Genomic DNA, 24,360 nt, shown 5'->3' on the forward strand with positions numbered 1-24,360 from the left:
TCATCCACAAGCAGTTGTTACAACTGTCTATGGACAGATAACCTAAAAAATTAAATAAAAAATTCAGGATGTTGACGTAATTTCCAGATTTCCTTTTCCTCGAAGTTCTCAGTCAGTTGCCGAAATTTTTCCCCACGAATTTTGCCAAATTATGGTGTGTGCTGACGTGAAAAATTGTTGAAATTTGTAGTGCCGTATTTGTGAATTGACAATGGACGAAGAAATAATACATCCTGAATCTCTGGAGGAAACTACTCCTCCAGTGATCCTGAGTGCCTGGTCTCAAGGTGAGGGGTAAAAGCACATTTCCTGCATTTAGGTATCTCGTTACTTTTATTCCTCACTCTCCTCTCAATTAGTAATTTTTAAATTTTTTATCACCGAAGTCCTCACGATCCAAAGAGACCAGAAACTTCATCTGTCAAGCAAGCGCAAAGGTTCAAGTTCTAGAAACGTTCGTCTTAGCAGGCAACGGTTGGGTCTTACACATTTCCTTATTCAAATTCAGAGCTGCCTCCGAAGTTAGGAGCATCTCTCTTAGACGGGACTCAGTTATAATTGTTTATCTCCAGAAGGCGTAACACTTAACTACTTACTTACACCACATCTTGCAAAATTGTCACCAACATTTTTTAGTACCTCTAATGATCTAGACACCTGGCAAGAAATGCCAACATTCAGGAACAGTTATTTTAAACACAATAACATTAACAGAAAGTTCCAGGTGTCTATGAAGAATGGTAGGTAATTTGATTGAGGGAAACATTGAATTTCAGAATTATCAGGTATTGACTCGAGGAAATTCCTAAAATGTGAACCAACTATACTGAGGATATCTGAAAAGAATAACTTTTCACCTCATAATTTGGTTACAGGATAGCATCAAAGATAGAAATTCATCAATTTTTATCAGAAAAGCTGAATTACCATATTCAGTCCTACTTCATTAGCAGTCCTGACACTTCTTAAGTATTACTACCTTTACCTCTAATCATTAAATATGTATTTGACCTTGACCTTTTCATTTACTCATTTGTTTCAATGAAGTTGATTTATGAGGTAGTCAAAGAAAACCTCATTGTATGTATTTTCTCCAGTACTGAAACATCACTGAAATACTAAGTTTCTCGTTTTACAATGAAAAATAAGTAAGCAAATCATATAAGTGGATCTACTAGCTACTATGCAGACAAAATCTGGAAAAATTCATTTTATAGCTTTATTTTTCCTCTCCTTGTAAATGGAAAGATTGCTTCTTAAAGCTTCTATTGTTCAGGAGATAGCAAAGATTATCTTACCAAATGATTCTCATATTTAGCCAGAACTCAATTCTCTGGTCCTCCTTGCTGGGTCTTTTCTAAAAACTTTTCATGTTCAATTTCTCCCAAAGGAAAGGAAAAAAAACAGAAAAAAAAGCAGTCAAAAGCTTGCAGCAAAAATGAAATGTGAAAGTGATTACTTAAAATAAAAGTGAATAGAGTCAACCCATAAAATAAAAATTAAGCCAGTACTTCTCTGAACACCTGACCCTGTTTTCTGGGCAGATTTTGGTGGATTGGATCATTTTACCCTATCAGTTAATTACCTCAGAATTTTCAGTTTTTGTGGCTTCTGATGTCATAGGTAGTAGCTTGTTTGATTAAAACCAGTCCAGCATTTGAACATTTTTCTTTTCCCCTTTGGCAGGAACTGAATTCTTGGCCCAGTATGGATGGTACTTGGTTGGACTGGGAATGATCGCTGCGTACGGCTGGACAAAACTGAGCCCATACGTTAATCAGCTGAGAAAGAAGCAGGAGGAAGCTGCCTATGAAGCTAAGTACAAGAAGAATCCTGATATCTCGAAAGCACGATTGGCAGCGCTAGAAGCCTCCAGGAAGAAGATGCAAGAGGAGTACGAAAAAAAGGCAGCCGAGTGGGCAGAGAAAATGAAGGAGGTGCGTTAACGATCCTGAGTTGTTAGCAGTACCTACAGCTTACAAATGATTTCATTCAGCTTTCAATAAGACAAAAATTAGCTAGCTTTGCCGCTCAATTTTCATTTTCTGTCCTCTCCAGACTCTGCCGGGCCAATGTCCTTTATCTTTTGGCTCTAGGCAAAGAAAAATGGTTAAAACCTGCTATCTTCAAATTTTTGAAGTATAACCCGCGCTTTGTATTGCTAGCAAGTGACTTTCTGAGAGAATGGAGTCGTTAGGTTTCAGGAGGTTAGGCTGCCCAGCAGGTAAGGAAACCCCCTATTTCATACCGGCAAACAATGAGAAGAAAAAGAAAAGCATATTAACAAGGTAGATACATACTAGTGATGAGAGTGGTCTCCTAGAATGAAAGGGCATACTCACACCAAGCAATCTATCTTAGAAAATACCAATGGTTTGTTTATGTACATATTTCATGTGTTTCCAAATGGACTATCCAAATTTAATGGTTCCATAGATGCAGCAATCTATAAATGCATTGGATAGCACATCTTTTTTGATTGGTTCATGGCAAGATCAACAGGCAGGTGCTTGCTTTTATTATTTTATTCTAGGCTATCCTCATGGTGAGTTCTGAGACAATGAACACTTATCTGCATTTGTGAGTTACTAACTTCCTGCTCCATGCTGTCATTCTCATGAAGGACCCATCAAAGTTATTGCACAAAATGCTGTATGATTTTTCTCAGTCCTATAGAAATTATTCTCTCAAACTTTTATACCTACAAAAAAATTTAGTAATAATCTCTTGGGAAGAGAAGTATCTGAAAGGACATTTTTAAACTCTACCATTGATATATGTGCTTACATCATCAATATTTCCTACATGCAACTCTGGAATGCCTTGAACTTTGGAGGGCTTTTAAGCTCTTAAAGTCTTTCAAAAGCTTTTCTTCAGCAGATTTTTATTTTTTCATGAATTTGAGAACTACATGTCCCAAAGTGTCCTCAATTCTAGATACTTCTTTAATTTTATGATCGCTTTTCCTGCATTTTATAAGTTTTATTTTCAGATCATGAGTCAAGGAGCCCACTTTTTCATCTTTTTAAAAATTTCCATTTTCAGAAAGAAGAAAAGAAGAAACAAGAAGAATTAGAAAAAAATAAAGATGTTCCTGTTGGCCGCACCCTAGGTGAAAGCTCAAAGTCCACCAAATCGCAGTTTAGACCAGGTATACCTGAAGGTTGTTTTATATTTAACTGACTAACAAAAATGTTTGGAAGACTCAGCAACTCAAGGTTTAAGTTGTCAATATTTTCTTGGTATTTGATTTTCTAAGTTCTGACTCTGCACTGTTATCTCGGGCTTTTCCCTGTGCTGTTCATTTAGAGACAGCAAAGCCAAGAGCATATTATCTCTTTTCTCGATCAGCACTAAAGGAGTCCTGAGGACTGATATTCTACAATTGATTTTGAGAAGTACAATCCAGATCTACACATTTCCTGTCTTAATTCTTCAAGTTGTAAAATGAGCAAATCATGGGACAGACCTACATATTTACAATGCTCCAAAGTGACATAGATCGCATCCATTATTCAAAAAGTAAGCAATGTATCAAGCTTATCTCAATATTATTTGAAAGGAGTTGTAAAAAGCAATTTTTTTTTTTTTTTTGTCTTGTGAAGATAAAAAATCTGCAAACCAACACCAAACTTTAACCGAATATCACCAACCTCATAAAGTGTCACCAACCTGTTAAAAGCAATGGAATGAAACCAATGAACAAAATTTGGTCAAGTTATGGTAATTCGAGTCTATGGGGTTCATCACAAACACCTACAGGTTTTTTCAACAATTTACTTGGAACGTGCTGCTATAAATTCTCTGATGTTCTTTAGCTGACAAATACTAAATACATTCCAATAGATGTTGCCAAGTAGTTCTTTTAGACAAAAGAACAACGGAAAAGTTTTATTGGCATTTTTCGGTGAATCATTGAAATTAAAAACCTGAAGCATTTGTACACTCAAAGTTTGAACTACCTTATCTTGGCTATTATCTGTTCAAATAAGCTAATCTTTGTCTCTTTTTTATTTACAATCTAATGAAACTGACATTTAATTTAAAGGTTGGTATGACATCATAAAGTTCCAATGATTGACCTGCAGGAAGAGTCTAACAAACAATAAGCTTTACTGTCCAACTCATGTTTGTTTCAGAATATTTTCCCCTCGCTGGAACTGGAGGCGCCGGGTACAGACCACCCAGGAGGAGCTGCTGTCCGGGCAGTGGCTGCGGATAAAACCTGGACATCAGTGTTTGCAATATTGGAATGTTCGGAAGATGATTGTGTGAGTGCATGTAAATGATGCTTGATTTTTAAAGACCAACCGCTAAAAAAGTTTTAATTTTGTTGAAATTTTTTGTTGAGGCATTCAAATGATGCCTCTTAATTGATTAGATTACATTTACCTAATCCTTTGGTTTTATGATCTTATTCCATATCCTATTATGTTTTAATCAAATGTAAGTGCATAATTTTAATTTATTAAGATGTTTTGATTTATAATTTAATAAATTTTTAGGTCTCAATTGCTTTATCAGCTTTTTCTCAGCGCTTACCTCTTTTCCTTGCATCTTAAGAATTCCAAGACCGAGAGCAGGACTGGGGGCGACCTGGCCCTCAGCAGATATCTCCTTCCCCTCCCCCCTCCCCTTTCAGAAGTTGACTTTACCTCCTTCACAAAGTTCAATGGATTTTGCAAAATAAGTGTGTGATATTTCTGACATATTGAAGTTGTACCTCAATAAATTTTATTGTATTTTCTAAAGAGAGCACACTATTTTCGGTAAAAACAGATCAAAATTTCTTACCTGAGATGTTTCAATTCTCAAGTTTTATCTAAGGACCCCCCCCCCCCCCCCTGAAAACTCCCCTGTAAAGCTGAAGAGGTCCTTCCAGACCTTTCTAATGGCTCCGCTGTGTCCCATTCTCTCCCTTACATAAAATTCCCAGCTCTATCCATGTTTAAGACTGTAATCTGGAAATCTTGTGAGATATTGTGCCTCTATTTACCGTATTTACCCGCATATCCTACACATTTTTTTCTTAAAGTTTCGGCTCTTAAATCAAGGGTGCATACGTTATGCGAGTAATTACGGTATTCCTATCAATTTGATCTTAAGACTTCAAGTTTTGCATAATACATTACATTGAGGAGCTTATAAGTCGAAAAAAGGATTGATATATCTTACCTAATGATACCTCTATCACTTATGGATATATAATAATTTATACTCTTTATTTTCAAAGTTGGAATATGATCTTACTTACAAGGCTTCAACTTTTTAAAAGTAGATAACGTTTGACACACATCTGCATTTATTTAAAATTTTAAAAAAAAAAATTAACAAAATCTCAAGATTAGAAAAGGAAATAATGATTACACATTCTAGGTAAAATTGAGGAAATCTGTCACATATTCGTGAAAGATGGGTTAAAAAATCTGGAGCCTCCAATTTTTTGTTAAAGCGGTGTTTTTACTGCCTGCATTATCTTACAAATATTTTTAAAGAAGGAACTATTGTGAAAAATAGTACATACTCATAAAATAAAAGTATCATTGATTTGATTCATGATGTGAATTGTATTCAGAATACACATTTACAATTTTGAATGGAACAATCAGTTGACTCTAGTTTTGGTTAAAGCCATTAAACATTAAAACCCAGTAACTTCTTCTCTGACAATACTTCAGTTTTCAAAACAACTGTAAGCTTGTCTTATCTTAGTTTAAGGATTTATCACAGTCATGGTTTAGGCAGAGAAGTTAAAATTTATTATGTCTTGATACCTAGAAAATCAGATGCTAGTAAATAGACTTCAGTTGAATCAGAACGACTAGCTTTCGGTTTGACACGCCTCACCTTCTTATAGAACCTTTGTAAATCAGTTTCTACGGCAGAAGTTTTGTTTCCATCCCACAACTTGACCAGACAGATGCCACCAGGTTTTGTGACAGGAAGTGCAAATCTGTGTGATAGAAGGTCAAAATTAGGACACTGTACAATTCATGCATTTTCAAAACTTACAAATAGTGCAGCATCATGCTCCAAATAGACAATTGTGGGTCTAACACACAAAAAAACTTCTAAAACATTGAAGGATTGCTGGAGCATTCACTTCAAAACCAAGGGGGTACAGCATTTTTTTCATCTTGTTTTGTACCTCAATTGTGCGGTCTCTTTTGATTGTCAGCTATGGACTCATTTCATAGCAGGATGATGAAAATCGACGGTGTAAGATGGCAATCACATATCTCGTTTTCGGTGTCTATATAATCCCCGCCTCTATGTTATTTTCTTAAAGGAGAATTAAATTGACATCATTCCTTGAAGTTTTAGCAAAATTTTCTTCACAGAGAAGAAAAATCATGGCAGTTTTAAAGAATTGCCGTTGAGTAGTTTTCCGTTTGAAAAATAAAGTGTGACGTCGCAAAGCGAGTTATGTGATTGCCGACTTACAACGTCGAAATGCCGGTCACTATGACTTTTTGACCCAGCGCTACCAACAAAAAAACAGTCATTAAGACAGACTTGTCAGTGAATGTGTTAATGAATGATTATTATAGTGTCCTGATAGAATTAGCAAAATTGGTCCCATAATTGGTAAATAGGTAGTCAAAAAAAGATTCAGAGGAACATCATAATTTTTCCTTAGAATTCTGTAGACATTTTTAATCAAATGAAATTTTCATAGGAAAAAGTAAGTACATAATCACGAACCTTATAACAGTATAGACCAACTTGATTATTAAATCGTGGTTCACGTCTTTGAGGCCGGTTACATTAGGAGCAATATCACTCATTACAATGTCAACTTTTTCATTTTGGAGAGCTTCCTTCACGGCAGTTTGGGTCTCTTTTGTGGTGAAATCTGAGAGAGGAAATATTATTGCACCATCCACAGGATAGAATGGCAATCTATCAATCGATAAAACCTTCCCTTTTGGTGCTCTTGAATCTGAAAAAGCCAAACAGCAGGTCATGAAAGAAAATTGCAAATGGCATAATGGTGACAGATGTGCTTTTTAGTAAACATTAACGTGAGGAGGAGGCAATGTAAGATGCCCACCCCATGTTCCCAAATCACTGTCAGTAACTCATCTTTGAACTGGCGTCAAAAATTACGAGACAGTTTGAAACAGAGCTTAAATACTTAGGTACATATTTCTGACACAATTTCTGGAACTATGAGATCATAACTTGTGTACAGTTTCATCATTATATTATCTAATATTCACTTGTCAGTCTCCAGCGTCGACCAATAACCATCTAAAACTGAACATCATAAGAACGCTATAAAGCACCGGCACCTGACTCTGTTGTTAATACAAGTTGAATTTTATAAGAATGACAGCATGGGACAATGAATAAGAGGGAACCATTCTTAAATCCTCTTTCCTCTTTCTTTGGAAACTTTGAGGCATGGTAAATTTCATGTACAACAGGGGAAAAAGAACGAAAGATGGTAAAGGTCATTGGAAAACAGTCTTAAGTCAAAAGCATGAACTCTAACAAATGACCCTGTACGGAAAATGAGAAATTTTTACCAGATAACATTTCCCCACTTTTTGGGAGGATAATACCCCTGCAGTTTGGTGGGGAAAAAATCAGTGTTCATAGATTTCACTTGAAAGAATCAACCGGATGATGTGAGATTTGGTTACCTATACTATTACCTTTTCCATTTGCGTTAACCTTTGTAACAGCAACTTGGGTCCAACTACCAGGGGCTGCACCACAGTCAATTACAGTTTTTCCAGGAGTAAGGAATTTAAATCTTTCATCCATTTCAAGAAGTTTGAAAGCACTGCGACAGCTAAAAAGAAAACCCAAAAAAGCCAGAAATTAAAAAAAAAAAACCTCCATCTTAAACTTGGAATGTTTTAAATGCATGCTTCACAGATTCAGCTCTTGAAGAACAAAAGGTAAGTAGGTAAGTAAGAAATTTTCTTTTTCCAAATCACCTGAAGTAATTAAAAATGTTTCACTGATACTATCACTAAAAATAAGCTTCACTAAAATAGTGATTTCATAGTCAGTTTTTACAGCTATAAGTAAATCTTAAAATACCTTGATTATCGGTCCAATTATATCGCAATGAATTACTGTCAATAAAACCACAAAAATCTACCAATGGTATATTTACTGATTGAGCCACATCATAAGTGTTTCTAATGCAGTAGAAACAATTTGATGTACCAGTTTTGAAGAGTCGTGCCTTTAACATCCTGCAACATTTGCGCCAAGATATCTGGCCTCATGAGAGCATGAATATTCTGGAATCAGAATCCCGATAATTGGGCTGAGAGAGATTGTTAAAAGACACGCTTTAACACTCTCTAAAACAGGTCTTTATGTCATCATGGCTTTTATCAAAGCATGATGTAATCATTAGAAGCTCTCATTTTTTACAATAGAAATTTACCATTTCAAACTTGAAAAAATTGAGTCTTTAAGAGCTACCTCATAGATGAACTTAAAGTCACAATTAAAATGAAAAAAAATCCGATTACTTACCGATAATTTTCCATCTTGGCTCTCCGAACATAGGGATCTGAATGCTGACGATTCAACCATTCTGCCGAGTTCTTCCAGCGACGTTGTAAAAATTGTGAACATTTGGCAGATAAATTAGATGAAAATCGTGTCCTTGAATGGTTCAATATTACCATAGTCATTTTGCATTTCAAGTCAAGAGCATACACATTGAAGTTCACACTCGAGAAACATCAATAAAGTATATTAATTGTTGATGCCAATACAGGTGCCAGCCTTGATGTACTAAACTATGACTACCTATGAAGACTTGCATGGAAATGACTCTGCAATTTAAAAAAAAAAAAATGAATGAGAAACTGCTGGCAAAAAAATAAGGCTGGGGAATACAAACAGTCACTAAAATGTGTTTACTTTCAATGATCAGGAACTATGTGGAACATGTTTTAAAAGGTAGTAGGATGTATATTTCTATGGGCGATAATGGAAGATGGAAACAACATTTTTTTACATACTTTCTACGCAACACATATGAGTGTGTTGATCCGATACATAGGCAGTGTAAGGATGATGTCTCTACTTCGACGGTGTGAGTCGGCAATCACATTACTCCGTTTGCGACGTCGTAGACTTCCTGTCATACTTTATTTTTTAAACTGAACAGTACTCAATGGCAATTCTTTAAAACTGCCGTGATTTTTCTTCTCTGTGCAAAGAAAATTCTGCATAAACTTCAAGGAATGATGTCAATTTGTTCTCATTTAAAAAAATAACATAGAACTGGAGATTTTCAGAGACTGCAAACAAGATATATGATTGCAAACTTACGTTATCGACTTGTAAGTAAACACGAACAATAAATTCATTCATAAAATCAAAGACTTAAAAAACCACAGAATAGCCTCGCGTTGCAAACAGGGACTTGTTCTTTAGGATTAGACTGAGGAGCTATTCCTAATCACAAGAAACACATACTTTTTTATGAGCTGATCCGCATTGTTACTTGGGGAACATCATTGCCATATACATTGATCGTTAATGCCAAAAAAGTCCAAAATTGCTGATGCCTAGGGTATTTCGGTGTACTACTTACCCTAATTAACTACATCATGATGATGAAAACTTGTATGAAAATGAAATTGTTATGGTCGTTGCAAAAAATGCAGAAAAGTTTGTTAAATCAGAGGCGTAAGTAAGTAGTAGTGCCTTAGTATTAGACCTCACACTGATTAAGAAACTCGAAGTATTTGAACTGAATGCAAGGAGAATAAAAAAAGAAAATGTACAGAGAAAACGAAAAACAATTGGTAAGTGCCGAGGTACCAAGAGCGAACGGCCGCTACAATTAATTTGCTATAATAACTAACTATTACGATTGATAAGGAAAAATTATCACTGAAGCAACATAACCTAAAGACAACAAAAACAAAAACACGTGATAAATATATAAGAAACAGCCACTGTTGTCAAATTTGGCATCACGACACTATACGTCATTACTCATTACTCTCATTACAATTACAATCTGTATTGTTTATTCTATTCATCAATACTTATTCTTATTTCGTCATCGTATATTAATTATTTAATCGTCCACAGAACATAAAATCGCAGGCGCTCAGATATGCAATGCAAAATATATAATATAATAGTTTTGACTGCTTTCATGGATCGGTCTCTTTTTGACTCTTTTGACTGTTTACGTTTACCTGTAATTCCTCGTCTCTGGCTCTCTGGTCTCTCTGAAAATGATCAGAATACACTAGAAGCGAGAACAGAATTCCTTCGAAAAATTCCGCGTATCATGGAAAAGCGTTCTACGATTCACAATTTTGTTCTCCAAATTTTATCCTAGTTTGCGTGTGACGGTATAGTCTTAAAATATATACCTACTAGTCTGCCTAAAAAAAAAAAAAAAAAAAAAAAAAAAACTCCGAACATAAATAAGTAATTAAAGCTCGATCCATTGTCAGTCATTATTAATTTTAGTGGTCGGAAGCGGTTGTTCCATGTTCGTGAGGTTTTCTTCAAAACATGACCAAAAATAGTAATGATAATGCTAGCAGGTGTTAGTAAGTTGATCACATGACTTCGTACTCATGCAGGTGGTTCGTCGAAATCTTCGCCGTATCTGGGCCATTCCCCATTCATTATTCACAAAGATGAATGAATCACCCACCTCAGTAGAATGGCTGTTTTACTCAAAAATGTTTCCAACAGCATTTGGCATGCTTTTAGTGCTTTACAAAATGATAAAAGTGGTATAGTTCTCAAGTCAAAACTGAAGGTAAGCCGTTGATTTTCTAATTTCAGTGTACTCAATCCTCAAGTTGAAAAACCTAACCTGTTGATTGCTTATCAGTACTCAACCACTTGACACATTTGTTCCTGCATCATTTTTAGCTTGTATCTCCATAGTTTTCATTATCTTTTTGTGCTCTCTGTGAGTGCTCTAGCTTAAAATAATAATCTCACTTGAGAATCTACTCCTAATGATGCGTCTGTGTTTCGTGCTATGCCAATCATGACGGCAGAAACACGCATCCGTACATACATACATGAGATTTTATTGATTCATACTCACCCACTGTGTTATCCTCCAGATATAAAAGTGTGCGTCCCACAGTTGATGTCTGTGAGGATTTTTCACATTACTTGTTTGGCCATTTGCTGTCCAGATTGTTTAAACGGAAGTTTGGGAGTTGCTTCCTCAGTTTCGATCAGACGGGTCAAGATGTACCATTGCCTCATCATTGACAGAAGAAAGTCAAGATAGTTCCTCTTACACCAAAAAAAATTAGGCTTGTTCATCGCCTTTTGTGCCTTGATAAGTTAAGTACTGCAGAAGATAGTTTTACAGATAGGTACTTGTTGATACACAGAATGAAAATTTTCTTCCCACTCTACAATTATTTCACCCTGTTTTTCACTGTAGGTCATTCACGCACCAACTACATAAGTATTTTAAAAGCGGTTCTCTAGTTTAGAAAGTATCTCCTCTGGATTTATCACAAATTTTTTTTATCCCACTTTATTTTTTCAAAGATAATAGAGCGATCTTTAATGCTTGAAATTCTAATTCTTAAAATGCAGAAGAATTTGCCAGGATATTCAGGAGAGACTACATTATGTCACTTATAAACTGAAGATAAAATAAGTTGGTAGGTATGCTGGGAATTTTACTAAATCACACAAGCTGGCAGTACATGATTCCTAAGTTGCCTTCCTTTAGACACAATAATAATTATTTTTCAGCTAAAATTGAAACTACCTTTTTTTTCTCTTTTAGGTTTTGACAGCAAACTTGGGAACGCTCTTGGATGTTTATGGCGTTGAGAAAGGCTTAGAGCATTTTCGAAGCACTCCTACTCTAAATTTTGAACATTTCAAGTACTATCTTCTCAAAGAGGTCAGTAACATAATTTTAAAAAACCACGAAACATCTTATTGGACCAATGCCAATGACTGGAACCTAAAAGTTGATTCCTTTTTTGTGTATTTTTCTCATGCAGAGATTATTACCTTAGGTTCACCTCATAATTTTACTGCCCAGGAGGCACTAAGCTCTTAGATAATAATGCAGGAAACTTTGCGAGAAGCAAGATCGGGGCAGAAGTCAGAGTTCTCATTAATTTTTGAGCAACCATATTCAATCAACTTTTTCTGTGTGGTGCCAAGTGAAATTTGAAAACTGGATTGAACATTTCAGAGTGATTTACAGTCTAAAACTCAGTTTTAGCTCTGTAGTCTTTTTTGAAGCCTACACAAACACAACTGCAGAAGAAGTGCATTGAAATTTTAACAATTTTGAATTCACTAAAAATTTGCCCCTTCACACCTAATTACTTTGTGAAATTGAGTTTTAAGCCACCATAATGACAATAAAACTAATGAACCATAATAAAATTTCCCGCATCAAGAATGATTCTAACTAGAAATTATATTATCGCCCACCTACTTGAATAGTAATAATGCTGAATGATTCAGGAAAAGCCTGATTCCTGTATGAACTGTCCAAGTACCTGCTTTTATTTTACAGCACGTTAGCATGGATGTATCAGATTTTTTAAATATCTTCAAAAAAAATTTTAATCCTTCAATCAAGTCTTTGTCTTTTCATCAGGTATTCTCCTCACTCCCAGAGACAACTCCACTTATAATCCTTCGAGATCTAGAAGCTCGCATCGATGAAGTATGCTGGTTAGTTTGCAAGAAAGCATATTTAGAGCGAGACAATGCCATCTTACCGGAAGATTGTGTCTACGAGCTGTTTCGAGTTTTCTGCCTTCTAGCTGATCTGGTGCCAGATCATTCAAATCCTAATGTATATCAGGTAACTTTAAAATATTATGGAAATAAAATTAGCATCGACCCAACTACGGAGAGTTTCTCCCCAGAAACTTTGTGGTCATATTTAGCTGCCCAATACCAGCATCCTTAATATTATTTAAGCAACTCAGAAATCTCCTCTTTTTAGAGGTGGCGACAGCCTTTTGTATTAAAATAGAGCTGCATCAAGTTTATAAGGAAGTCATTCTTTGTAGATATGATATGAAGTTTTGTAAAGCTCCCTAAATTTTACAACTTGTTCATTTTTTGTCGCTGAACAGTGTAGAGGCAGTAGGTGCTGGAATTGTTTCACGCAAATTCTACTGTATATTCACTCATTTTTTGGTGGGAAAAACTTAACACATGTTTGTCTAGTTTGGTACAAATTATAATTCAAAATATTCAATCCGAGACGCATTTCAAAACTTATTTTCTGTTTCTCTTGGGAATGGTTCAGTATCCTTTTTTTTTTGTTAATACTAGTGAACCTGTAAAAAAAGTATCACCATTGCAACACATCAAAGTTTCTACTCTCTTTTTGTTTGTTTTTTTTTAAGAGAATATCAATATTTTTGTACAAAATTTTCCAAAAACACTTTTGAAAAGCAAAGAATTATTTCATTGGTGCAATAAGTCATCCTTCAAACTGCATGATGTTGCAGGGAATTTTCTGTGTCTCAAATCAAGAGATGTGCTTTTGTATTTCATCATAGATTCACTAAATTCACTTTTAATCTGAAGTATTATCTGCATACTAGAGAAGCACACAAAGCAAGAAGCATTATCTTGTGAGGAAATTCAAGCCTCAGTTTTCAATCTATGTTTACATGCTTACTCTCCCATTGATTATCAGGTAGTTCTGCATGCATCAGAAGTTGGGCTTGTAACATCGCAGCTTGTTACCTCCCTTGGTTCTGAATGGGACGATGTCTCCTTTGAGCATCTTACAGAAAACATGCCCGGTTTTCGGTTTTCCACCTTCCTTACTCTCCTTGAAAGTCGATTCTTGCCGAACATGGAACCAGCTGGATTGGTTGAGGCAGTCACTGCAATATCTCACACCTTCATCAAGGACGTCATTAAAAAAGTTGGTGATGATTTTTGTTACCTTGTTTTTCTCCTTTTTCTTTTGTTCCCTCTTTCTCTTTTCTTCAGCATCCCCCCCTTCTCTCAAAGCAACTAGCGTGGTCTCCCCTTATGGTCTGCTCCACTAAAAAAATAAATTTATCTTGATCATTGCAAATAAATTGACAAGTGAAGTGTCTTATCTATGTTTTAACCATCTGATTATTGGTACCTTTGTGTCATCCTCCTCACTAAGTGTGTGTATTTTCATAGGGCATTCTGCTAAAACGTGGTTTCCTGCTACCGACGTTGCGCGAATATTGGTTTGTTCTGCAACCAACACAATTGACGTATTACAAGACTCAAGAAGAGCGTGATCAAAGCGGTATCATTTCCATTGATTCACACTGTTGGGTCGATTCTAACCTCCAACGCATAATGCTTCATACCCCAGAGAGAACTTTTGAATTCGCTACTTACGATCATAGGTTTGTTACATTTCAGTTTTGTCTATTATGCCTGTTGCAGGTAAATATTTGAGAAGTTGCATCAATAAAGCCCATTTGAATGTATTTAGACTAACTAGATTGCACTGAAAGCCACTAACTTTGATCTAACCAGGCACTGTATTTACCTGTATATTAAGTGTTCACTTGGAGATAACACGATTATTCCGACCTGCACATGCTTTCTTCATGGTTCTCAGTGAAGTATTAAGTTGTTTAGATCATTAGTTCTTAGACTTGGATGTTCATATGTAGATCCAACAAAATTACCGTAAGAAGTTTGCACAGGGTCATGTGTAACCTACAGAATTCTTTAATGTTTACTTACTTGTTTCAGTATGCACAAGAAATTTAGTTGCAGTAAGTGCCAAAAATAGTTGGAAAAAAGTTGATACAGTGTAAAGGAAAAATGTAAATTTTGTGAAAAAGCAAATAGGTAGTTAATTCAAAGAAAAATGATAATACATAAGAAGTTGGTAACCTTCCTCTCACAATTTTTTAGTGAAGAATAATTGAATTTCAAGTAATCTCATGAAAATTCATCAAAGAACTGTAAAAACTCACTGGCTTGTAAAATTCTTAAAAGCCAGCAGTATTTCGGACTGTGTCTTGTGCGGCTTGGCTACCATTCCATATTCTTTTATAACATATAATACCTATCTTATGATGATGATTTGTATATATAGCAATATTAGCGATATTAGATTGACTCGTAGTTGCCCTAGTAATGAATATTGGTGCTATTCATGCAAGACAATTTTGGCAATGAATGGTGTCATATCTTGATCTGAGGGTCATAGTATTTATTTTATTCCTCATTTGTGCATTTCAGGAGTCGGCTGCAGTGGTTATCAGCTTTACAATTAGCCATTTCACATTCAGGTGACACTCAAGGCTACCAACGCATGCTGGCTGCCAAAAGACGTCGACAGCGAGAAATTGACCTTGAGGAGAAAAAGCGTCGAAGCAGTTTATTCCATGACATGGGAGCTCAGTTACAAGCGGAAAAACTGGTAATGCTCCAATTCATCTGTTCCTTATTTTAGATACAGCGGAAAAAAAAGAGTATGAATTAAGTGGATTGCATTTTGCAAAAAGGAACCAAGAGCATTCCAATGTAGCTAGGACTGGGCAGCGAACATTCTTTACAGTTAAATTACTGAAACCATGCACAAAATTCCGTACTTTAAATGTCGGAATTTTTAGGATTATTGGTGCCATATTGTGTTCACTTACTTCTGAATGTCACTGAATAGCAAACTGTCTTCACCTTCTTTTTTCCCCCTCCTTCCAGTGTAGTTTGTTAATTCTCATGTTGCCTTGTTCTTCCTACACCCTTTTTGTTTTTAAATTTTTCCTATTTAATTTGTCATTTACACCTTTAGGTCCTTTTGGATCAAGTATATTGTTGGGAATTACTTCTCTCAATTAGCTTTCTTCAAAAAATTCTAATCTCAGTTTCTGTTCACAAGTAACAGCACTTTTCAAATGTAAGAAATTTGTTTCAACCTGGTCACCTAGTTCAATCAAAACATGATATGCTAATTTCAAACTTGCATTTTTCTTATTTCAGGCAAGAGAGGCGGCTGAAAACAAAGCAAAGGAGCTTAAAGAGGCTAAAGAAAAACAGGTTGTAGAGTTAGAACATTTACTAGAAGAAGAAACTCAAGCTAAAAGAGATGAAGAAATTGTTAGGAACCTTCAAGCCAGGTACTGTCTTCTCATGTCAATCATTTAATGCGTGAAAATCAATTTCAGAAAATGAACATTGATAACAACAACAGAAATGCCTGTTTTTGAAGAAACTTAGAACAGACAGAAGTACCATTTGGCACTCTTTTACTGTACTATTGAAAATATTCCAACGTCGCCAAATTTCTTCTCATGAAACTGCACGATCTCGGAAAAACTTCTGATTTTTTTTCTTGCCAATTTTCCCGAGAATTTTGTTTTCAATTTGATTACCTAATGGGCCTGTTACAAACTTATGCTAGAGCAAAAGTAAGAGTTGTTACTCATAGAAAATGTCTCAAAAATCACGATGAGCACATCGGCAAAGTCTGAAATGCACTTCTTACTTCACAAGTTGAATACGAAATTTGCGTTTTTTCGAGCTGTCATTTCATCTAAACCTTGCTCACATAGATACTATGCAATATTCAACATAGCCGACGCCAATTCACCAAAATACATGTGACGGGAGGATGATTCTAACCAACTGATAACAATCGGCGTGTTTACATTCACATTTTTCTTGCATCGATAGATATCCGCCTTGATTGACCTTGTGCTCTCCTCAACTTGCGTGCGGAAGCGTCGGCCATGTTAAGCAGGGATTGAATGGAACGACTCCTCTTATGAAATGTTCACCTATGCTGTAGTATCCTTTTTGAAGCGGAAATTTTAAAAAACGCAAATTTCTTACACAGACTGTGAAGTTAGGAGTGCATTTCAGAATTTGCCGATGTGCTCATTGTGATTTTTGAGACATGATCTGGAAGGAGCAACTCTTATTTTTGCTCTAGCAAAAGTTTGCAACAGGCCTATTGTGTCTTAGAATTTCAGGGAGAGGTATTGATAATCTTTATGAAATATCAGGGAAAGTTTGATTACTTTCAAATGTCGATGTGGTACCCTTCCTTGGTTAAGCGCCATTTTTTCAATGTGTCAAAAGAAGAATTTTAAGATTCATCCCTCTAAATTTGTCTTAAAAATCTGTATACATATTTTACATCGCCTCAAGTACACTGTCGAAGCCTAGTGATAAGGCGTTTTGCTATTTTAAAGTGAATGTACAAGCGCCTTAAAATGAAAATTCCTCAAGATTGAAAACATTTCCTATCTTGTCGGGAATTATATAGATCTAAGCTTCTTTTTCATACTGTCTTAAATCTATTTTTATATGTGCTTTTCAAGTAGGAAATTTTCAAGTTGTCAAACATCCCATCCAGTTCCGTGCTTAAAGCTCTTTGAATAATAGAGTCATTCTTTTCGGAAACAATTTTTAAGCTTTGCCACGCTAATCAGGCGGTGCAGCTTCATGAATCATTCTTTGCAAATCAAACAAACCATTCATTAATTATCCTTACACAAAAATAAGAGGGGAAGCTTTACAAGGGCCTTTAATGTGTTCAGCTGTAAATGCATCTAACTGCACAATATGAGCAACTTTGCAATGCTCATATGTCGCTCTTACAAAGGAAGGCTCCGTTTCATTAAAACATTCAAGATTCCATTAACTATCTAGTCTATTTTTCAGTCTATTGTTATTGGAATTGTTATCTAAACATACTTAAAGTTCACTGCTTATTCTAGCAAATGTATTTTTTTTTTCCTAGAGTCTTACGAGAGGAGTGGGAAAAACGAGAAGAGCTAGAGCGACTTCAAGAAGAGCAAAGACTCCTTCTAGAGCAAGAGAGACAAAAAAGGCGCGAGTTTGAGCAGAAACAAAGAGAAAAGGAGACTCAGCTACAAGGTAAGCTGTAGTTTTCTTTATCCTTTATTTATTTATTTATTTATTTATTTATTTTTTTATATCAAATTTGAATTGTTTATTTATTTATTTTTTGAGATAATGACATTTGCCCTTGTGTTTCTAGCATAAACTGAGTCTGCTGTGAAGACACTTAAAAAGCTCTTTTAAAAAAATCTCTAAAAAAAAAGTAGATAGCAGTAAGTGAACAGAACTTCCTACATCAGGCTATAATAAGAAGAACCCATAGCAAAACTGAGATATTCACAGAATCACCTATAGTATAATGCAATGCCAAGCAATTCGGAATATCTCAATATCACCACACTTGGATCCTGCTTAACTGTCCACAATTCATCCATACTGACTCAAAAGAAAAATCCATTTGACTTGTGTATATTTCAATATCTTCAAAACCTTCTTTTTTAATTGTTAACTGTAATCTTTGCCTTGTCTTATAAATCACTGTCTAATCTACCATGAGACAAAAACAACAGTAGACATGAGTTCCCCCTCTCAGAACGTTCTGTCCTTCAGGACAATGCAGACGACTCATGTGGAAATGGTTAGCTTAAGAGGGAACGGCAATCCTCATTTTTCCCTCTTACTCACATTGCTAACTGCTTGATACTTGTTCTCTGTATATTGACATATTTTCTCTGTGTATACATGTTTCTTTACAGCATTTCCTAGCACTCTTCGACACCTAATCGTCATTGACCCCTATCAAACCACTATGTTCTCTGTTATTGAATATCATTTTGGCAAGATTCATCATGGACAGATGATAAAAAAAGAGATTAGGTTAACTTTTTACTGCTGACATGGCTTCTTAAGGTGATTCGATGGACGCTTTATTTTGTGTCAGAGCGGCATGCGATATATTGCATTGATTAGTTCCATTTTCTCAGCTACCTACTTGTCATTTTTTTTTAAATTTTGAGATCACAATTTTGTTGTCAGGAGACTAAAGAATTCACTTACCAGTTTTGACAAACAAATTCAACGTAATATGGGCGTGGTTTTTTAAGAGGAAAAATGTCGCATTCGATTGCAGTTTTGATATCAGTATCGAGTGCGATATTTTTCCTCCAAAACAAACCACGCCTTTATTAAGTTGAATTTGTTTGTCAAAATTAGAAAGTGAATTCTTTAGTATCCTGACAAAAGAATTGCGATCTCAAATTTCGAGAAAAATGACGAGTAGCTGAAAAAATGGAACCAATCGATCGCATGTCGTTTTGACACAAAATATGGCGTCCATCGAATCACCTTAAACTATACTTCTTTAATGATGCACTCACAATGACCTCATGAATTACAACACATAATTTTACCAGTTTCATCACTGCAAATGGCAATGAACTGTTTTTCAAATTGTTTTGATCAAATAGCTACCTGAAACACTTTTATAAGCCATTTTGAATACTTGTTCAGGATACTTAGTCCATGTCTTGTCAATATCAGAGTGCAATATTACAAAAATGTACATCAGACAATGAGGAAACCCATTTATTTTGGTAGCCCACATAATTTGGTACATCTGCCTAGGCCGAACTCAAACTGAGATAATGGATCTGTTGCACTGGTCACAAAATCGTGGTTTGATGCTTAATTCTTGTAGATTAGCTAAAAACAACAAGATCTGTCCAAACCGCAACTCTCTACTTTCATTATTAACCAAGATATCGCCCTTTGAAAAGTCGGGTTTTTGACATCATCCACCGCGGTAGTGATGCCCTTGGTTCCTTTCGCCTTGTTTTCATCCAATTTTTCTGTTGAGTAACCAGTGTGTCATTGACCGATGAAAGCGAGGTGGAAGAAATTATGGGTGCCACTACCGCAGTGGATGACGTCAACAACCCGTCTTTTCAAAAGGTGATATCTCGGTTAATATTGAACGTAGAAAGTTGCGGTTTGGACAGATTTATTATTTTTAGCTAATCTGCAAGTATCAAGTATCAAAACACGATTTTGTGATCAGCGCAACTGACGCATTGTGCTTTCACTGTATCTTTCCAATTGATATATTTTGTTAAAATTTACTCTTTTGGAGGCTAATTATGAGATAATTCTAAGTTCAAGTCAACCAGAGATTTCAGGACAAAACATTGAATATGGTAGCTCTTGGCAATTGAAACATTCTCTCTTTAAAATTTGCAGCAATGTATGTTCAGTAATTAATCAGTCTATAATCAATAATACCACGCAGCATACAGGCCCTTTTTATAGGAAGATTAGAAACATTCTAGTAGCTTTGGATGATAACAGAGCCTTGAGTATTTTTTGTAAGCGAGTGCTCCAGTTTGCTGAATTCCATCCACATTGGACGCTGCTAAACTGTCCTCTAGTAGCACTCAAGAATATTCCAGAGGCATTTTTCAAGTTTCAAAAAAGTGCCCTCTAGTTATTTTATTCTTGGTTCCTCCGGAACAGTTTCCAGTGATCACAATTGAACAGTTTGACATTTTTCACATTTTCTTGTAATACTATCAAATAATGTATTCTTTCAGAGGCAGAAATGAGACTCAGGGAACTGGAATTGGAGAGACAGAGATTGGATCTGGAGCTTAGCCGAGCCCAACAAAAGATTTCCCTGTCAGAGAAATCTGTGGCTAGTATTGAAGCTACCTACAAGGTCAGTTTTTTAGGATTTTAAAATAGCTAATGAGAATGTTGATAGCAAAACCTCTCATGCCTACTCTACCATTTTCAGACAAAATGAACGTTTTTGCATTTTTTTGAAAGACCATTTAACATGTACTGATCAATTTCCTCCGAATATGTACCTCTAAAAAGAATTGGTAGCGATGGTTGAAAAATCTGTCCATTTCTATTTGTTTAATTACGTTTTGAAAAGTGAAAAGAAACATAAATATTTGCACGGACTGAAAGCATTGGGTAGTTTTTCCTCAACGACTTTGTAAGGTCTCAGAATTTTTCTGAACGTTGCAAAGTCACCCCTGTAAAAAAAAAAATGAGCTTTAAGCTGATGCTAATAACATAGGGACCATCAGTTTTAAGTTAAGGTAAATTTGCAATCAATACAGCACAAAGCAAGGGGCATAAAATGATTTTTTTTTTAAAAAAAAAAAAAAAAAAAGATATATACTGATTAATTGAACGTTAATGATAAATGATATTTAGATACTCATGTGCACAACATTTATGGAGTAAACTGTAATTGTCTTCTATTGCGCTGTTACGTACGATATTCAGTGAGTGCATTGCAAACTGTTCCAGTGAATTTGTCATTGTTTTCCTTTTAAAAGATCAAGTCTTCCAAGAAAAATCATTTTCACTATCATGGATTCATGGAGAAGAAGCTCTTCTTGACAGTTTCTGATTGCGCTAAGGGATACATTTTTTGTATCAAGAAAGCAATTAATTGTGCCAAGTGAAGTCTCAGTTGTGCAAAGAAAGTTTCTTTGTCGTGGTGAAATATTCATGATTTTTTCTCCCGAAAAAATTGTATCACACCATGGGAACTTTCATTGTAACAAGTAACATTTTTTGGGATGTAATCAATTACTTTTTGAAGCAACAAGTATTTCCTTCAGTGTGACCAGAAACTACCCAAATAAGCTGATGATGGAATACTGAACCGGATTCTACTTGGTGTATGCACAGAAACTTGAAAATGTTTAATGGAAATAACATAGTTTTGGAGTTGAGTCATCTCATTTTAAGCATTAGGGATAAAATAAAATCATCTTTGCTAATTTTTTTCATGATATATTTCCAGAGTATTAATCCTCAGATTAAAGTGCGTCGAGCCCTTTCCTTCATGCCGTCAACGAGAGAACGCCTTGCCAAACCAAGCAAAAAGTGAGGTGCATAAGTAACTTATTTCTAAACATCTTGAAAACCCGGTCTCCATTTGAAATTGAAAAACAATGGGAAAAAACGTCACCAAACGTTTTGTTCTTGTTTGAACTGATATTTTCAGGTAAGATTTTTTATACAATTGCTGTGGGAAAACTCTCCTTCAAAATATTTTTTTTAAAATTTTGATATCTGAAATTTACAGAAATAAAGAACAGTTGGTCTTTAAGCATCTGTATTTTTTGTCAAAGATTAAATCTCCAGAGATATTTTCTACTGTCATTAGAATTTGATATATTTTTACTTTTATAATTTAAATGAAATTTAACGTACTTCTTAAGTTTTTGTCCTTTTAATTAGTTGATAATGGAGTTTACCGATCAAAACTATTGAAACTTTAATTTTGTCTTCAGGGCTTAAAAACTGGGAAAAATACCCTTGCAAACGGAAAAATATCTGGTAGAAAAATTTGCTCCTAAAAGTGGTAGGGATTATTAGAAAATGCTGGAAATCTAGTGAGAAATACCAGAATTTTTCCCCTTCATCATGGCATTTTCTCTACCATTTATGTTTTTTCAACCACTGGAACAAATATTCTGACAAATTATAACTTACAAGAGGTGAAACTGAAGACTTGAGGTCAATATTAAAGTTACAACCAGAAATTTCTCTGTCTTGATGAATCCTGGCAGATCATTGACTGAAAAATTGCAATATTTTTTTTCTCCCTTAAGTTTGCAGACAATCTAATTTTGGCAAATCTTATCTGTTGAATTTGTCCGGAAAAATTGTAAACTTAAAATAAACACAATCAGCCCATCAAAGAGCATTTGTACAGCCTTAAAGACTCTTTAAGCTGTTTATAACCTAATTAAGAAAGATGCACGGGGCAGGCTACAATATTGAGCTGCCGCCCTCAAAGTATTTTGATATTTTAGAGCCTGATATTCTGCTCAGTTAGTCAATTCTCAACTATGATAAGTAATTTTTAATACTAATTGGCTGTTGCCCTATTTATTGATTTGTAAATATAATTCATTAACCTTGTCTTGCCTTACGTAGGATGATTGCTAGAGGGAAGCAATTATTATTTGAAATTCCTATGTTGATAAGTTAGTTTACTCTGTCTTCTTCCTTATAAGGCAAACTAAACTTCCTCTAAGTTAATTTTTCATTTGTATGGGGATTATTCTAAAGTTTCCTAGGCAGCCGTCCATAAATTAAGGGAAATTTTTGAGTTGGGTAGACGTTCTTGTCATTTATACGCAATTTTTACTGAAGCAATTTGTACCTACTTATTTCATTGATATCTTATATCTTCCGTTTTTCGAGGAATGAATGGGAAAATAAGAAATTGTTTACTTCCTTTGATTGCCAATCGCAATACTCTTTTTTACATTTTTACAAAGTAACCTGGACCTCCGAAACTTCTGAGTGGCATTTTTCAGCAAAAAAGATCCAATTTTATCAAAGTAAAATCGCTATGAACATGTGTTTATTAGCGTTTTTAAACGATTTCATCGTAATGAAATCTGTATTTTTTTACTGTAAATGAATTTTCAAAAATCAAAGATCGGCACTCATCGAAGAGCAATTTTATTGCAGTCAATTATTAAATATCCTAATTTAGTGTCTGTATAATATTGCTATGAACTGCTATCAGCAAAATTGCAAGCATTCACAGATCTAATTGGATTTTACTACAATCATTGTTGCGCAGGTAATGCATTACGTTTTATGTGGGCTCTTCGAAGAATTAGAGGAGGTATTCAGTCAGAGTAAGCATTCTTTAATTTCCTGGTTGGTGTCCAACACAGTGTTTTGGAGTGTATTTGGCTATAAAAATGGTGAATTTACAAAAATACAAAATGTATGGATGATTGCGTAGGGTAAAAGATACCGCTCAGACGCAAGAATTAAAATATTTGCCCTATGAACTTGCCGAGTGTTCCGAAACTTCTGTTTTGGTCAATTCTTGTCCAAGAAAAGCTTTTTGGGAGTTGCTGTTCCTAATTTCAATATCTTAAGATTTTTTTAATGTATCTTCCATGTCTTTCTGCTGAGTTCTTATCCTACTAAAATTTTTAATGTTACCTCTTATCTTACCTGTTAAAGTTTTCAGAAAAGTTGAATATTTTAGGAACTGTCTCTTTTGAACCATCTTTAATGAAAAATTTGTTGTAATTGATGGATTTTCTTCTCTTGGCATACATTTTTTCAGCATTTTAAATTATTACGTAGTATGCCTACACGTTGTTGAAGTTATTTTGTTACTCTTTCTAAATTTTACTGTATCGTTAATTTTTTTGAAATTACTCAAAGTCCACCCACTCAGTCACCCATTAACTTTTATAGTAACATTCCACTACATATTTCCTTTTCCTTGCATTCTATTTTTTTTCTACAATCCTTTTGTTATCAGTACTTAGGTTCTCATGAAATAGCATTTATTTAAAAATTAACTGTGATCATAGATGCATTCCAAAAAGGATGTTCAGCACTCTTTTATACTTTTATATTTTAAAGATGAAGTGAATAAATGATTTTTTATGGATTTTATACATGTATTGAGTCATTTGTGATCTTTAACTTTTATAAATGTGATGTATTGATTTATCCCCCATCAATATTTTTTTTGACAAGTTTGTAATGGTAAATCTTCTATTTTAGTTGTTGCTGTAA

At 34.9% G+C, this 24,360-nt stretch overlaps 3 protein-coding genes across 5 annotated transcripts; 2 read left to right on the plus strand and 1 right to left on the minus strand.

Annotated features, from left to right (window-relative positions):
- The first annotated feature begins 37 nt into the window (after window positions 1-37).
- Window positions 38-4,512, plus strand: LOC109040868 (uncharacterized). The gene is made up of 4 exons (XM_019056961.2): window positions 38-287; window positions 1,687-1,937; window positions 3,046-3,151; window positions 4,140-4,512. The coding sequence occupies exons 1-4, from the start codon at window positions 212-214 to the stop codon at window positions 4,220-4,222; spliced, it is 516 nt and encodes a 171-aa protein (XP_018912506.1). The 5' UTR covers window positions 38-211; the 3' UTR covers window positions 4,223-4,512.
- Window positions 4,513-5,279: 767 nt separating this feature from the next.
- Mrm2 (Mitochondrial rRNA methyltransferase 2) lies at window positions 5,280-11,271 on the minus strand. 3 transcript variants are annotated; one of them, XM_072300644.1, is made up of 5 exons: window positions 11,066-11,271; window positions 8,503-8,807; window positions 7,662-7,801; window positions 6,706-6,943; window positions 5,280-5,953 (listed from the first exon to the last, which is right to left on the minus strand). In XM_072300644.1, the coding sequence occupies exons 2-5, from the start codon at window positions 8,661-8,663 to the stop codon at window positions 5,761-5,763; spliced, it is 732 nt and encodes a 243-aa protein (XP_072156745.1). In that variant the 5' UTR covers window positions 8,664-8,807; window positions 11,066-11,271; the 3' UTR covers window positions 5,280-5,760. The 3 variants fall into 3 exon arrangements, with proteins under 3 accessions (XP_072156745.1, XP_018912425.2, XP_072156744.1); XM_019056880.2 differs by lacking the exon at window positions 11,066-11,271 and adding an exon at window positions 9,575-9,903; XM_072300643.1 differs by lacking the exon at window positions 11,066-11,271 and adding an exon at window positions 9,457-9,903.
- LOC109040808 (switch-associated protein 70) lies at window positions 10,470-24,237 on the plus strand. Its single transcript, XM_019056881.2, has 10 exons — window positions 10,470-10,768; window positions 11,771-11,890; window positions 12,605-12,814; window positions 13,664-13,897; window positions 14,149-14,363; window positions 15,214-15,394; window positions 15,955-16,091; window positions 17,720-17,856; window positions 20,367-20,491; window positions 21,599-24,237. The coding sequence occupies exons 1-10, from the start codon at window positions 10,670-10,672 to the stop codon at window positions 21,683-21,685; spliced, it is 1,545 nt and encodes a 514-aa protein (XP_018912426.1). The 5' UTR covers window positions 10,470-10,669; the 3' UTR covers window positions 21,686-24,237.
- The last annotated feature ends 123 nt before the right edge of the window (window positions 24,238-24,360 follow it).

Source organism: Bemisia tabaci, chromosome 5 (assembly GCF_918797505.1).
Source record: "Bemisia tabaci chromosome 5, PGI_BMITA_v3".
NCBI lineage: Eukaryota > Metazoa > Arthropoda > Insecta > Hemiptera > Aleyrodidae > Bemisia > Bemisia tabaci.